Below are 15,139 nucleotides of genomic sequence, written 5' to 3'. Positions count from 1 at the left end.
CTGCTGAGAAGACGTCAGGGCCCGCGGCGCGGCGCCATTTAGTCATGGTGTAGTTCTGCAGGCGACTAAATAAAGTTGTTTCTCTCCCTCTCTTCCATTGCCCCCTCCGACGATGGACGATTTTCTCATCAATGCCGAAGCCCCGCCTGGCTTAAATGTTTGACGATGCCTCTGTGGCTAGCACAACTTTTTGTTTGAAAGCGGCACTGTAGTGGCATCGTCTGTTTGGTGCCATTGCGATAATGCCATGCTGCATGCCGATAGAACAATGGAGGAAGAAAAAAAGGTATTTTTCCTTCCTCCATGGATACACTCTTAAAATGGTTGCACCCTTTGGGGTGTATATTTGTCCCGCAACAATAATCGTCATCTGCTTTACTTGCGTTTTCTTTCTTGAAAACTAGGCGCTCGCTACTTTCCTGTCAAGAGTGCTGGGTCACGCTGATAAACGCAAAAGCGGTTCGTGACTAGAAAGAGCAGGGCTCGCAGCGTTAAAGAAAGGAAATGCATTCAAGAAAGATGACGATTATTGTTGTGGGACAAGATACACACAAAGGGTGTAATTTTTTTAAAGAGTGTACAACTTAGGTTAAGATGGCGACGTCGCTCGTTTACTTCAGTTGACTACTGGTGGGGCTAATAACGGCTGCGATACTGACTTTTCTAGATGGCACTTGCTATGTGTTGTATTTATCAATTTCAATTAAGAATGGGCGCGTTTTTAATATCCTCGAATCTGGTATTGGTATTGGTAATATCCTCGAATCTGAGTTTGGTATTGATTATATGAATAAAAACACTCTCGGTCTAGATTCGAATAAATACGGTACCTTTATTTACTGTACGCTGGGCTACTAAATCTTGCTAGTCGACTGCATCTTGTCAGAACTGTCAGAGAAGTCGTCCTCGTTGGATGCTTCACGGGCATTCTCGGCACCCCAAACGACGTTGTTTTTGGTCTGGATAATTTCCCAACTGGCTGTACTGCAGGCGTGACAGAGGAACTCCATTAGCTCGGCACTTTTGCTAGCTTTGTTCACTAATATAGGTCAAGATTCTTCTAATATAGGTTCACTAATATAGGTTGAGAATATAGGTCGAGATGCTCACAAACATATGTTGATAGCTCATTTTGGATAACATCTGAAAAAAGAAGGTCGACCTATATTTGAATAAATACAGTACCTTTGTTCTATCTGACATTAGAGAGTTTTAGAATAAGGGCCCCAAAGGTTTGGGGCCCCAAAGAAATAGCGTTGAAGCTGCTGTGCATGCGCAGGATGTAAACGGCATTTGGGTTTTGCGTCGGGCATGCTATTTCACTGATTTAGTGGGAGCCCCAAAAGCTGTCCCAAAAGCATTGTGTCAACAAACATGGTGGCACGCATCGAAGTGACGGCTCTAACCTAGCACCAAACTGGGTTCGATTCGTGGTAACGTGTGAAGTTTGCAAGCTAGGAGAAGTGACTGTGGTTATCGCTTTCTCTTTACTAGTGTATGTTATGAAGATTGATTGATTAGATGCTGCTGATTCCGAATTCGATTTTAGATTTCATGGTTCGTAGGATTACATGCCTTAACTTGGCTGGTGAAGGCATGTAAAGTTGGTTACTCAAAACTAAGCACAACTGGTTGCTTGCTGCTTATAGAATAACCTCTAAATTGTAATTGAACGCAGAAACACGAATGTCAGAATTACTATTCTTATCATAAAATGGTATATTTTATTCAATTATTTATAATAGGTTTTCTTTGTCACCGTAGTGGCGCTGCAAGTGCAAGATGCAGTCCGCAAATGCAAAGCCCTATTCTAAAACGCTTCACTCCTGCGTGCCCCAGCACTAACACCTGCAAAGCTCTTTGGGGCCCCAAACTTTGGGGCCCCTATTCTAAAGCTCTCTATACTTTATAAGCATACATTAAAATATTGGCAAGAGAATTTGTGATCAGGTCTCTGTGAACGAAACACAAGTATAATGCCTCTCACAGACCTTCTCCGAAATGAAATTGTGTAATGAGCACTTCGTCACGTGCGAGATGCACCGCAATGCCATGCATCTAGGTGATGTGGGCCTCTAGGGTTAAAAATGTGATAAGGATATCGAAGGCCATTCCGCATTGTGAGTGACTTGCAACAGTTGCGTGCAAAAAAGTAAAATAATCAAAATAACTTTTGTGCATCCGAAACAATTCTGAAGAAACCAACAGGTGAGTTCCCATTAGTCACAATCTCGGGTAACTGTCCATAACATGTAGAGCTTTCAGATAAGTTCCAGATAGGCATATTGCATATTGAGAATTAGTAATATATACCCATATTATGTGGACAATCTGGTGTGCCAACACTTATGTTTGGTAATGTTCTGGATTAATGGCACCAATGCAAATTTTCAAGAATGATGCAGTTCTGTAGGGGAAATAATTGTTTACTAACTGATCAGAAAGATTTTTGATAAGTTGTGTGCTTGTGGTTCTTTTCTTAAGTACGATTCTTTTGCTGTGAAAATTGAGTGTAACTTTCTTTGGCTGTGTTTCTTCCATTCAGACATTAACATCCAGTGGCTTTCACAGAATATTTTCAATTTGTGGCACTTACTAGCACCACTATTGTACGGTGGGCGTGCAGTCATTTCAGGAGTACATTCAGCGTTCCCCACTGCCCGGCTGCTATGAGACCAACTTCCAGGGCTACTGGAAGCACCTGGTTGTGCGTTCCAACTCTGCCGGACAGCTCATGGCCATCGTCGTCATGCATCCACAGCAGCTGACACCTGTAAGATGTCATAAGATCCACATTGTTCTGAGGCAGTGTCCGCTGTGCCTCGGCGAAAGGCACAGTTTTGCTCGGAAGCTGAAACATTGATAGCAATAGCAAAGTATTATACAACTAGTACACAAAGCAAGGTTCATAGCTTTGTTGACCGTATAAATTGCAGTGAACTATAGCTTATTAAATAATCTAACAACCATGGGGTCACGTGCGTACACGTAAACATGAACAGACCTCGCTCGATGACTGCGAGCACATGCTTCAACAACGCTGTCATGACGAAGAGTGGCAGTTGCGGTGAGCGAATTCACTTTTGTGCTGCCCCTCGCTTTAACGCAAACTAGACACGCGAGAACACAGCGCGCACCAAGCCATCAGTCACCTTGGGTCCCCTAATCTTTGCACTCATTGCAGATTATGTCCAAGATGGGGCACACGTGGTCACGCTCAGCTGTGCCATGCACAGTCACGGCAGGATTTTAAAAAGAAAGAGATATCTGTGAGAAGACAGTGTGCATCCTGCTGCCCCCATCCTTTGCACTTATGAGAATACCAGCCGCAATCCTTCTCGGCTCAACCTCGCATGCTTTCCCTTGCACCTACAGCATACGGCGCACAGCTGCAATCTTATCACACTTGGGCTTTATGTGGGATCGCACAGGGATGCTGATGACTGCAGCGGAAATTTGCCTGGAGTGTCCACATGATTGCTACCGCAATAAAAAGGAAACTTGTACAATCGAGGGTTGTGTTCAGGAGCAGGAAACTGGTGGCACTTTGAAGCTGATACAGCCTTGTTTGAAGTTGGCTTTTGTTCCAATTTAAGCATCCCTCCGTTAAATCATTTGGAAAGTACGATTCCAAATGGGCAGTTTTGAAGCTCACTGTTGTTCCTGTGTGCTGCATGCTTAGTTAAAGAAGTGACAGATATGTCGCACGAGTCTGCCATCGTGTTACATGTAGTTAGCATGTGTCTACTTAAATGCGTGGATTTGGCTAGGATATGCTGTCTGTGGCTGCCAAGGGTGTGCAGCTGGCTATCTCAATTATGTTCTCAGGAGGAGCTGTCACGAGAGAAGGAAGGTCTGGTGGAGCACTTTGTCCATGGCCCGGTTAGGGAGTGCAACCTGTCATCCCTCTACTTCCAGGCCTGGTGAGGGCTCATTGCAGCAGTGACAGCTTCCCGGGATGCTGTCGTGTTCTATTTTATGGCCTTGCACATTGTGGGCTTAGACAGTGTATCTTGACCAGCACTTCAGAGTAGAGATTTTAGTCAGTCTTGTTTAGGCACCTTTGTGTAAAATTCAGTATGAAGTAGATGTTCACAATACACAGACACAGAGGCACTCACTCATCCAGTGCCTCTGTGTCGTCTGCTTTGTGCCAAGTATAAGCTGAAACACACTTCTGCTATGTTGTAATTGCTCAGCATCTCGGAGAGACCGAGCCTGATGTACATACGTACATCTGTATCCTTCTGGTTGTGTTTCCTTTGTTGTACCAGCTGTCTTTTGGCCCAACAGGCAACATAAGGCCAAAAAGTAGAACTTGGCTTGCACGTTGGAAGTGAGGTACAGTGTTGCTGCAGTCCTATTGAGAGCGAGGCAGGCATTTTGAACGAGGAGCATGTTTTGTCATGGTGGCTTTGGTATCGTCAGTCAGATATGGCCACTACATGCTGAGCCAACTCGGGCGTGTCAATTCAGTAAAACAACTTCTCCGGTAGTGTCTGCGCATTCTTGGCAGAACCCCACTTTTATTTCAAACTATGACGCTATATACACGTGAGTTGTGACGTAACAGATGACCATGTAAACCAAACCCAAAACCAAGAACAAGAAACAACTGCTGGACAGAATATACTGCTCCCCTTAAAAAAAATCAAACTAGAACACTTGATAAAGACAGTCTAAGTGGTGACAAAATTATTCAGCCATGCCGGAGGTCAGTGAACTCGAGTTGTTCTAAGCCCTGGCTGCGCTGTAATGTTCTGGTGTACTGAAGGAGTCTCTACTTGATGCTGCTCCCCTGCTTGCTCATTCGCTGCTTGATTTGCCAGCTCTTCTGTGTTGTCGGAAATGCCAGGGTGCTCGTCTGGAGTGTCTCGAGGCTTGGGAACAATGACAACGCTGGCGTACGAATTGCCAGCCACAGGAACTGTTGATGCCAGCGTTGAGCCTCCCTGAAGACCTGTGTAAGGCACTCTAGACACTCTTGCAGCATTTCATGTGCTGTTGTCTTCCAGCATGAAAGCATTACTTCATTTCTTGCCCGCTATCTTCAGGGGCTCGCTGTCACCCTTCCTGGAAACGTGAGCTTTTTTTACCTTCACGAAATCGCCCATACGGAACGTTGAAATCATTGCCCCTCTTTCAATCGGTATACTCTTTTCTCATGGTCTACTTATCTCTCACCCATTTTTGTAATTGAGCAATTTTTGGTGCAGGCTTTAAAAAAAAAAAACATCACCAGCAATCCACTTCTGTGAAGGTAGTTGGTCAGCGAAGCTGTAAATATGTTACACCTAATGTAGAACAATCGGTCAAACACTGATCCCATGATGTGTGCCCATTACGCACATTGCTCTTCAAAGTTATATATGACACAAACACACGTTTCAGTGCTGTTTATAAAACCCTTACTTTATTTATTACATTGAAATGACTGCTGTAACTGCTTTGTGGTTGTTGTGACACACACTGATTTTTTCCGTTCTTATTTAGGAAATGTTTGTGGCCAAAGTTAGATCGATGCACGACCCGTGTATGGTAATTGGTTGACTTGAATCGTTGGAGTAACCGAGGCCAGAGTTTTCCATGAAGTGGGTGAACCACTGCTTTGTTTCCGGTTTTAAAATGTCTATGTTAAAGTCTCCGACAACGACCACCAGCGAGCGGTTGGCTGCAACGTACGTTGATCAACGCAGAAGTGCGCGCACGTCGTCATCAACCATGTGGTTTGACAGCTTTTTTTTTTGTATGTGCATTTCATATTGAAACAAAAGCTGTGCCGTATGTGCGCTTCATGCCTCTGCCTTATGGCACGTTCACACTGAGACATTCGGTGTGGAGTGGTGTGGAACCCAGTTTGGCAATGGTGAGATCCGCCGAAATCGACCCTTCTGCGCCAATAGCACCCAGACCGATTTTTGCAGCAGCTGCTGCCGGATTCCCTCACCGTGGACTAATCGGAGCACGTCTCAGCAATTCTAAAGATGCCGGCCAAGCCTGACTCGCTCGTCATATCGCAGTCTTCGAACGTGTTGCGACATCGGAAATGCTCATCGAATTGGTGCATAACTGCCCCGTCATTTTCGACAAGTACCACACAAAGCACAAGGACTAAGCGACCTGAAAAGGTGGCGTGACCAAGCTATGCGCGCTCTTGCAAAGCAGGACAAACCCCACTAACGCCGGTGGCATCGTGTCTTCGGCGAATGCTTCTGCGCGTCACGCAGCGCCAGATAGGTGCTTGCCAGCAGGCCTAGCAATGCTGCCTCTTCTTGCTCAGTGTTTATTATTATCGTTGCTAGCAGTGATGAAGTGACCAAAATAAAACACGCAAACTCCACCCGAGTGGAGATAACTGCGCAGTTTCTATAGGGTGTACTAGAAAAGGGGGAGTGGGTCCACGGTGGGCTCTCCACTGAGGATTTTTTAAATTTAAATATTAGTGGCGCCACCGTCGCCTTCACCTGAATGAGCGGCTCCGCACGCTGGTCGAACACAGTTGCATTGGAGACCCTACTGCAGCTGCATGGAGCTTTGACAGGCGTTTCAGTCTGCTGCATCTAGTTCTGATACTCGGTGGCAGAAACAGTGATTTTCTTCCCCGTCGACCTGCAGTGAATAAAATGAAGAAAGAGTGACGGAAACAATGCTAACGACACGACAACAATGGTGCGTCGAGCAGACGACAGCCACTCAGCCCGTGAGCTCGCCTCAGCTAATGGGCGCTGCTGAAACAGGTGAGGCTTCAGGAGAAGGCGACGGCAGCGCCGCCGCAATTTCAGCATTTTTCGCAACACCCTCGGCGCTTGCCAAACCGTTCGCTGGACCCACTCCCCCATTTCAGTACCCTCTAGTTTTGTGTTGCGGGAACATCCGGGATATCCCAAGCTTGTTTGGAGGTGAGCGTCCTACATGGCAGATGGCTCTGTATCGCGTTCCGGCGGCGCGGTGGGCAAGCTGTGTGCACGCTGCGAATTTCAGCGGCAGGAGAATTCCATTCGCTGTAGACGATGCATTCCCCAGTGTGAACGTGCCATTATGGGGGTACGAGCCATTGCTCCTGGCCCCGCACTGCTGCCAGGATTGATCCATCTGGGTTTTCTGTCGACGTGATGGGCGCGAAAAAAATCCTGGGATTTTGAGCACAGGCAGCTTCACTGTAAAAGGCTGGGCTTGGAAATTCCACTTCGTCCAGCGTGTGGAGCAGGTCCATGTAAAAGTACAGCTAGTGCCACCACCGTTGTTGCATATGGTGTACTGGAATAAACAGCAAGGTATTCTAATACTGCTGTCTCAATAGGTCGCTGTTCCAAGACTGCAAGTTGAACATAGTCTTTCCAGTCCCTGTTGAAACGTTCGACCTGTCCGTTACATTGGGGATGATAGCTTGATGAGCAGGAGTGCTTAATTCTGTGCTTTTGGAGAAAATCCTTCCGGAAGCTTCCGGAAGCAGCACTGCATGCATAATTTTCCTGGAGCTCGGTTGGCTAGCTGGAAAAGTACCGATACCCAGGAAGTACCCTATTTGAAGAATGCGCTTGCTTAAAAAAGCTCATTGTTGCTGTTGCGTGCAGTTTTGCACCAATATATTCATGCAGAGGAGAACATTCAGTGGACATTGAAACAAGCTGATGACAGGTTCCGACTTTTTAAAAAGCCAAATAGGCTTTTAGACCCTGGTAGGCTGTTAAAAGGGAAATTGTGTTTGTCTCGTGCATACAAAACAAAAGGGTCACGAAAGATTTTTTTATTAATTAACAGCAGACAAATGAGGAAAGCCTTAGTCTGGAGACATTTCAACAAGGTAGCTTGTCTCTCCCAGAGAAAGGCCTTGTCTAACAGAAAGGCCCGTGTTTGTCGGAGCTTCAAAGGGCCAAAAGAAGTCCCTTCCCTAACGAGGACCAGCTACTCTGTAGAAAGTGTTTCTTGTTTGCCCATGTTAAACACTTTGTTTGTGCGTCTTCTTACTTGGCGATCTTTAGTAGATTGTGCCGAAAAGCCTTGTGTGGTGCTTGCAGCCGCCACAGCCGGTGCACGCATGCCCAGGCACCCTTTGAGCTGCTGCATGGCCTGCCGCACCTGGAGGAGACACTGGGCAACCTGCGCTTCCGCATCTCTCCCGAGTCCTTCTTTCAGGTGAGCTCCTTCTTTCTTTTTTACAACACACCTTATGCCTGGCTCACATGGGCAAATTTAGTGTCACCTTGAGCAAGTGCATTTCGCCATTAATCCCGTTTGCAGGCTGTCGGAGGAAAAAGCTTAGTGACGCTTCCTGTGGAGTGGACTTGCCACCAAGTGTGTTTGGTGAACTCACTTCGCTGCGATTAAGTGTGTAGCTTTGATAGCAGTGCTTCAAGAATAAATAAGAAAACACGAAATGCAGAGTCGGCACTAATTCTAAGAATAAATAAGAAAACACGAAATGCAGAGTCAGCACTAATTCTAAGACCACTTTGCTTGTGATTTTGAAATGTTATGATCGTCCCCATGACATCAGTGAAACCAAAACAAGCTTGCAACATTTATTTTCGGCACTTGTGAAATTGCCCGCGAAGTACTCCACTTTTACTATAGGGATTTTGGATATGTTCCTTGATCGTATTGGCCCAAAACGAATAGACATTTTAACAAAGCTATTCTGTGTCTAACCAGGCCAAGCAGCTGGTCATAATGTGCACGCCACCAACAGTTTTTTGGACACGGAGGGGACCACATGTGAATATGTATTCCAATACTACGGCCGTCAGTCTAGCCCCTGTGTCTGATCTTGCCCTCAATCGCCGATAAAGTCTACAAGTGCGAACATGTTGGCGGCTTGTCACCAGCCATCCTAGCGGCCTAAGCAGAGTGCCTAAACTAAACCACATTGTCGCATGTATAACCCGCAACAAAAATTCAAAAAATTTAGCAGTAACGTTGGGGTGTGGGCTATATACGAATTTTGCCTTGAAGTGCGGCTTCACTGCAGTGCGCGCGAGCTGTCGTGAAGCCACACTTCAAGGCAAGGCTCCCACCCTGCGTGTCGAAGCTCCCTTCTCCCCTCTTTCATGGTCGCCCATTCTCCTCCGCTTTAAGGGTCGCCACATGGCCCCTAGCAGAAGGCGAATTGCGCATGCGGCACCGGCAGACTCATATGTCACCCGTTCCCGTGGTGCTCCCTCAGTCAGCGTTGCGATACAGTGGCGACCAAATCACTGCTGAGATATTTGGCTCAGTCGCGTTTGCTCCATTCGCTGTTGCCCATGCAAGGGCTCCTCCATCCGTGCTGTCATCCTCCGTTAAGTGAATGCTAGCTGCGAAGTGATCTGATTCGCATCAGATATCATGTGACTGATTCCTCCGCGATAACATCCGGCGTGTGAACCCATCTCTGTCAGTATTGGGGGCGAGGAGTTACGGAGTCGCCATCTGTCGGAAGCGCCTCCCTTGTGTAGTATGAGGGATCACGCAGCGCGCTCCTCATAGGTTTCGCTTACAGCGCTCAATAAGAACGCCACGCGGCAGCCCTCCTGGACATTTATGTAGGCATTCTTAAAACGAGGGAAGTTTTTGACTGTTGATATAATGATCTTGGGCAAACTTAAAGCACAGAATCGTTTACAGACATTCTCTTTACTGAATACGTACAGCGAACGCCACTACTAGCGGTCGCCGCGATGGAGTCTCCCGAACTTGCTTCTTGCGTGAAAGGTAGGCAAATGCTGAAAGTAAACTATGTGAAATATGTTCTTAAAGTAGGCTGTCTGTATAAACAAATGGGGCATAACAGAATGAAGCCTCAATGCAGCGATCGCACGGGTTCGCAGCGACCCACTATGCATCTGTATGCGTGTCTACGCACAATGTTTTGCTTTCACTGCGAGCGCGTTTTCGCACTGTGCCATGAGCTTTAGGCCACAGAATATGAGCATTTGACAGTACATTAGCAACCATTGTTGCGTGGACGCTATCAGAACCGTTCAAAAATAATTTCGTTATAGAGACTTCGACGCCTAGCTACGGTGACTGTGGTGTGCCGTCGCGACGATTCAATTTTTTTTTGTCTTCTACATTCTCGGACATTTCAATATTATTTCTCAAGTTGCGTCGCACCGTATGTTTATCGGTCTTCTCAGCGTGCGATTATCCTCTGCTTCTTTCTTGTAATCCAGTGCATTAATTCTTAGCACAAACATGACCATATGCCGTGCCTTCCTTTATTGTGCATCTTACCGCTCCCTTTCCGTTCCAGTGAACTTGCCAGTATCTGGCATCAGCAAGTTCATAGACCAAACCGTCCTGACATTAGCCGGGCAGCGGGCGCGGGCGAGCATCTCAGTGCGCATTTTCTGTTACTCACTGAACATCGCGCTGTGCCAGCACCGTAGCAGAAATCTTCCTCACATGTATGCTTGCTGCATACCTGAGTTGTAGCCGATAGCTGTCTGCCGGTTCTAAGTTTCGCCAGCCAAGTTTGACGGAGCTTCTTGTGCTGTGGCTACGTGTGAATAAGGCTGACACCGGGCTCCGTTGTGTACGTCCGGCACTGCGGCACCGAGCAGTAGCCTACCATGCTTCACGCCTCCAAAGGCAGCCACTACCTATTATAGTAGTTTCAGATGTTGTCAAGTTGACACTCAAAGCAGTAAAGTCTCACCACTTAATCAGAACCGTGGCGCAGGTGGGACTTTAAACTTTCGTTTTCAGCTCGCTTCGACGCTTCCGAAGCAGCCGACGCGGCCGCTGTGTCCACGTGATCCCTCATGCCACGTCACGCCGACGGTGGCGCTAGCTTTTCCAGTGGTCGAGCTCGCCGCCAATTGCCAAAGAATGGGGGAACAGCCGCTGGCTGAGTCGTGCATCAAGGAGTTGTGCATCCGCAAATGGAGACTGTTTTTGTAAAGATTTGTATGCAGTCATTTCCGTGGATTATGCGCATAGATGTTTCCTTTTACATTATACACCGCATTATACATGAAAAAATACGGTACATTAGATTGGCGGTGGTGCCGCCGGAGTTGTGCATGTGTGAAAAATAGGGCGTTTACATAATTTCCCAGCAGCTGTGCTTGCCATTTTTGCTACCAGTATAGATATCTTGAGGCACATAGAAACAAGTCTGCTTCGCTATAAACCATGCTGTGTCGGATCTCACATTTCCGATTTCGTTATAACAGGAAAATACTTCATTGAAATAAAGCATGACTGACCGAATTCTATATTTACCTCATCATATCCTATAATTCGTTACATCCGTCTATGTTATATCAAGGTTCAAATATATTGGCATTTCGACTGTGGTGCTGATTCACTTGGGTGCAGCCTACTGCCGATTCTGCACAAGTAGCTGGGCTTTCATATCTAAAGGGACATGAGAGGCAAATACGAAGTCAACGGAGACTGTTTAAATGCCATTCCAGAAACCTTGCAACGCTTGTATCATGCCAAGAAAAGACTTCATTTACAAGAAAAATGCATCTGAAGAGTCCGAATACCTCTATCGTAATTCAAATCTCCCGCCACTCAACCGGAGAGTGGTGACATAGCTTGTGCCATCACTGCCCTTTCCTGCCATTGGTGAGTAAAACGGCGCCTGACAGACGGCCATGTGGTGTTTCGCACAAAACGGAAATGCGCGGCCATGGAGAAACCGAGCCACGACAGAGCGGGCTGCTGCAGCTGCTTTTGGTCAAGGGGTGTGGACCGTTCGGGCATCTCGCGACATCACCTGGACATTCCCTGCTTTTTGCCATTTGTGCGAGTTTCACGAGCCAGTAAAACCAGCGTAGCACTGCGCGATAACGAAACTACTGAAATGCAAATGCGTGGGCAGCGAAGAGTTGAGCAAAAACAAAACCTTTTGACTGCCTGTGTCGTTGTCAAGGGTAATGTCAATGATTATTTTTTTTCTTCTAAAAATTAAATACAACTGGACAAGCAGCATTTCCCTTCGTCTTATAATGCAATACAATGATGTTTTTACAACGAGTGGTTCAGTACTAGCGACCGAACTTAAATGAGGAGTGCCTTCGTCATCGGGCAAGTACTTGAATGTCCCGGGGGAGTCTCTAATCGTGTCCTGCGTTTACTTCAATTTCTCAATTACAGTCAATTGCACTTGTAACAATATTCAAGTGCCACGAAAATTCCATTGTTGTAACCGATGATTGTTATAACCAGGTTGCATAAAAAAGATCTAAATGGGGATTGGCATAGCTGTTCTGAGAAAACTATAATGGTGGGGAGGCCAGTTCTCCTCCCCACAACCTTCCTCCATCTCCCTTCTGATTGTGTTGAGTCATTTAACTATTTAACTCTGCTTCCTGCGCGCTCCGACTGCGTGTTGTTAACGAGCCACAGCTGTTGGCATTCAAGAATGGCACCGCTATAACAACTGCAAAGAGGGGGCATGGGCGGCAAGTTACATATGAGCTCCACTGAGGCATCGCTTTGGTGGGCACAAAAAGTGCCTTTTATCGAGAAGAAATTCTGGGATGTGGTAGCCACAAGCATCTCGCCACGTACTTCCCAATGGCTTGCACGAGAAATCCGCATGCCCGTCAGCCTTGCTTGCTTTACGCGAAGCTTCCCGAAATCCTTCTCAAAGCATCCAGGTGCTCCATGTTGTGAAGCGGAAGGTCCCTCACGAAAATAAACCCATGATGGACTGATTCATCTACAGGACCTCCCGCAGGGACAATGTTGGGGCAGCCTGCCCTACGCATCAGCACTGCCGTTGTGGCCGTCACTGTCACTATCCGATGCAAGCACATTCATGACGATCGCTTCATCGGTTAGAAGTACTTCGTTTCCAAATATAAAGCAGTGCGCTTTATTTTCACCGGCAATGTCGTGCATTGCCAATGATCAGCGGGCGGATCAGCCATCTTCCGTTTCAGTGGTGAGTCAAACGAGGCTGAGAAACCATGTGGCCAGGAACGACTTCGACGCCATGAACAAGGACAAGCACGAGTGACTTAATCTGTTATCAGAATGAGGGCCCAGCGAGCAATCTGGGAGCAGCGCCGGCAATGTTGTCAGTGCAGTTGGCGCAGTACATTCCTGTTTCGGAGCGTAGTGCGGCATAGAGCTATGGCGCAGCCCATTCGTGTTCGGATGGGTGGAAGGGTGACAGGAGAGATGCGCGTGAGACTGGTGATGCAGAAAAGCGCGTGGCGGCGGGAGTTGGAGTGGTGAGCAGTCGTGCAGCGGCTCGCATTTCACTTTTTCTTTTCAAGGATTTCACATTCCATTACCTTTCGGCACGGACACCCAGCAGGTAGACTTCATCATTATAACCGATAATGTATCATGGGGACATTGTAAACGGGTTATTTCCCTATAGAATACATACAAAAGTTAACTGTGCAGCAGCTTTTCATCGGTATGACCGATATATTGTTAAAACCGGTGTTGTTATAAGTGGGTTTGACTATGCTAAGGCTCTGTTCGCGATAACATTGATGCCTTAAAGATTCTTGAGCTCTAATCTGTCACTCTAGCTTGACCTAATATTTGCCTTTAGTGTCCCTTTAAATGTCACATTAAGAAACTAGTTGGAGGTTTCTGAACAATGTCAGTTGCTGTGTTCAAGATATGTTGTAATATTACAATTTCAAAGGGACTGGAAGCCTCATTGAGCTGGCCCTTGGCTTGACTGTGCATTTTTGGGCTGCATATCCTGTGGTGTCGCACTCTTTGTAACATGCTTTACGAAACATGGTGTGTTCTATTAAGCGGTTGGCTCTTAGGTTCTGTAACGTCTCAGTGGACACAAGGATAAGCAAGTCTTCGATAAGGTACCCCAACTATTGTTGTTGCCATTCTGTGGCTTTGCGCAGGAATAAAGAGGATTCCATCTAAGCTTGGCAGTCTAGATCTGCTCCTTACAATAGAGTTTGACTTCTTTTTTTGAATGTGACAAATGTCACTTAAGTTAATTTTAGGCTATGTAATGAGTGTTTGCATGTTCCACACATACTTGAATAATGAAATTGCAGCTGTCCCTGTGATAAACCTTGCTCCCAACAGTATCTAAATAGCTCGCACTACTCTTTTCTGGATTGCAGGTGAATAGCCCAGTGGCAGCGTACTTGTATGATGCTGTGCGGCAGCTGCTCCACCCAAAGCCTCAAGGCACCCTGCTGGACATTTGCTGTGGAACAGGTACCGTCTCTGTGAGCAGTTTCATGGTAGAATATATTTAGCCCATCTTCAAGGTCTCTAGCAGTCTCCTTGGCAACCTCTGAAAAACTAGAATGCCGTCTCATTGTTCGCTTAGATTCACTAGTAGCTGGGTGACGTCACCACATTTGGCACCATGACTGCAGTGTGCACATTTTCTGAAAACATTTACAGCTTACCTTCTCTCCCCCCGTCCCTGCCCTTTATTTCTGTGGTCAGTTTTCAGAAGAAAGGAGGGCACAACCACTGTAAGAATTCATCGCTGTTGTTTCAAAGTTTTCTAGTCAATGCAACATTCCTTTTGTCAGAACAATTTCAGCACCATTTTAGTGCAAATCTTTTTCATTTACAAAATTTCAGTAAAAGTCTTTTGAATGAATGATTTTACCAAAGCAGTTGCTTCTGTTTCATTCCGACAGTCATTCAGCGGTCACTGAGCACAAGAGAACTCACACAATCGATGTTTTCATCTTTGCACAAGGTGGAGGGGTGTCCTGATCTTGCGTCATCCTTGAGGTCTTCACGACCTTCCCGAAAATGCAGGACCCACTTGAACACAGTTCTTTCTTTAGGGCGCCCTTTCACTAGGGCTCTTGCAAGACTTGATGAATTTCTGCACCATTCTCGCTCAATTTTACAAAAAATTTGATATCGAACCATTGTGCCGTCTGTTCGTCGATCTACATTTCGATAAAGACTAAATATGAGTTGTACAAAAAGTGAACACATAAACTTCTGTGTTGTCATACGGCAATCTGGCACGTACTACAGGTCAACTGGGTCCCCTTGAGAGGAGAGTGTTGCCGCTGCACCCGGCTTGCCTTTCTTTGCCGACTCAATACACAGACTTTTTGGACAGATTTCATACATAGCCAGCTTCAGGGATGCTTCATTTAAAGGGCCCCTCACCCGGTTTGGCAATTTTGAACACACACGCTTAGCGCGCACTTCATGCCACACTCACGGTTGTGTTTGC

General features: G+C 46.5%; 1 protein-coding gene across 2 annotated transcripts in view; it reads left to right on the top strand.

Annotated features, from left to right (window-relative positions):
- The window catches only part of LOC126539905 (tRNA (uracil-5-)-methyltransferase homolog B-like), an 87,407-nt gene that overhangs the window by 36,824 nt on the left and 35,444 nt on the right, over positions 1-15,139 (top strand). For both annotated transcript variants that reach the window (XM_050186723.3, XM_055075700.2), the window contains exons 7-10: positions 2,627-2,773; positions 3,829-3,923; positions 8,019-8,136; positions 14,049-14,145. In XM_050186723.3, coding sequence (XP_050042680.1) covers positions 2,627-2,773; positions 3,829-3,923; positions 8,019-8,136; positions 14,049-14,145 — 457 coding nt within the window. The remainder of the gene's footprint in view (positions 1-2,626; positions 2,774-3,828; positions 3,924-8,018; positions 8,137-14,048; positions 14,146-15,139) is intronic.

Source organism: Dermacentor andersoni, chromosome 2, assembly GCF_023375885.2.
Source record: "Dermacentor andersoni chromosome 2, qqDerAnde1_hic_scaffold, whole genome shotgun sequence".
NCBI classification, from domain to species: domain Eukaryota; kingdom Metazoa; phylum Arthropoda; class Arachnida; order Ixodida; family Ixodidae; genus Dermacentor; species Dermacentor andersoni.
The sequence above is the reverse complement of the archived record's forward strand: the minus strand, read 5'-3'. Positions and strand labels throughout refer to the sequence as shown.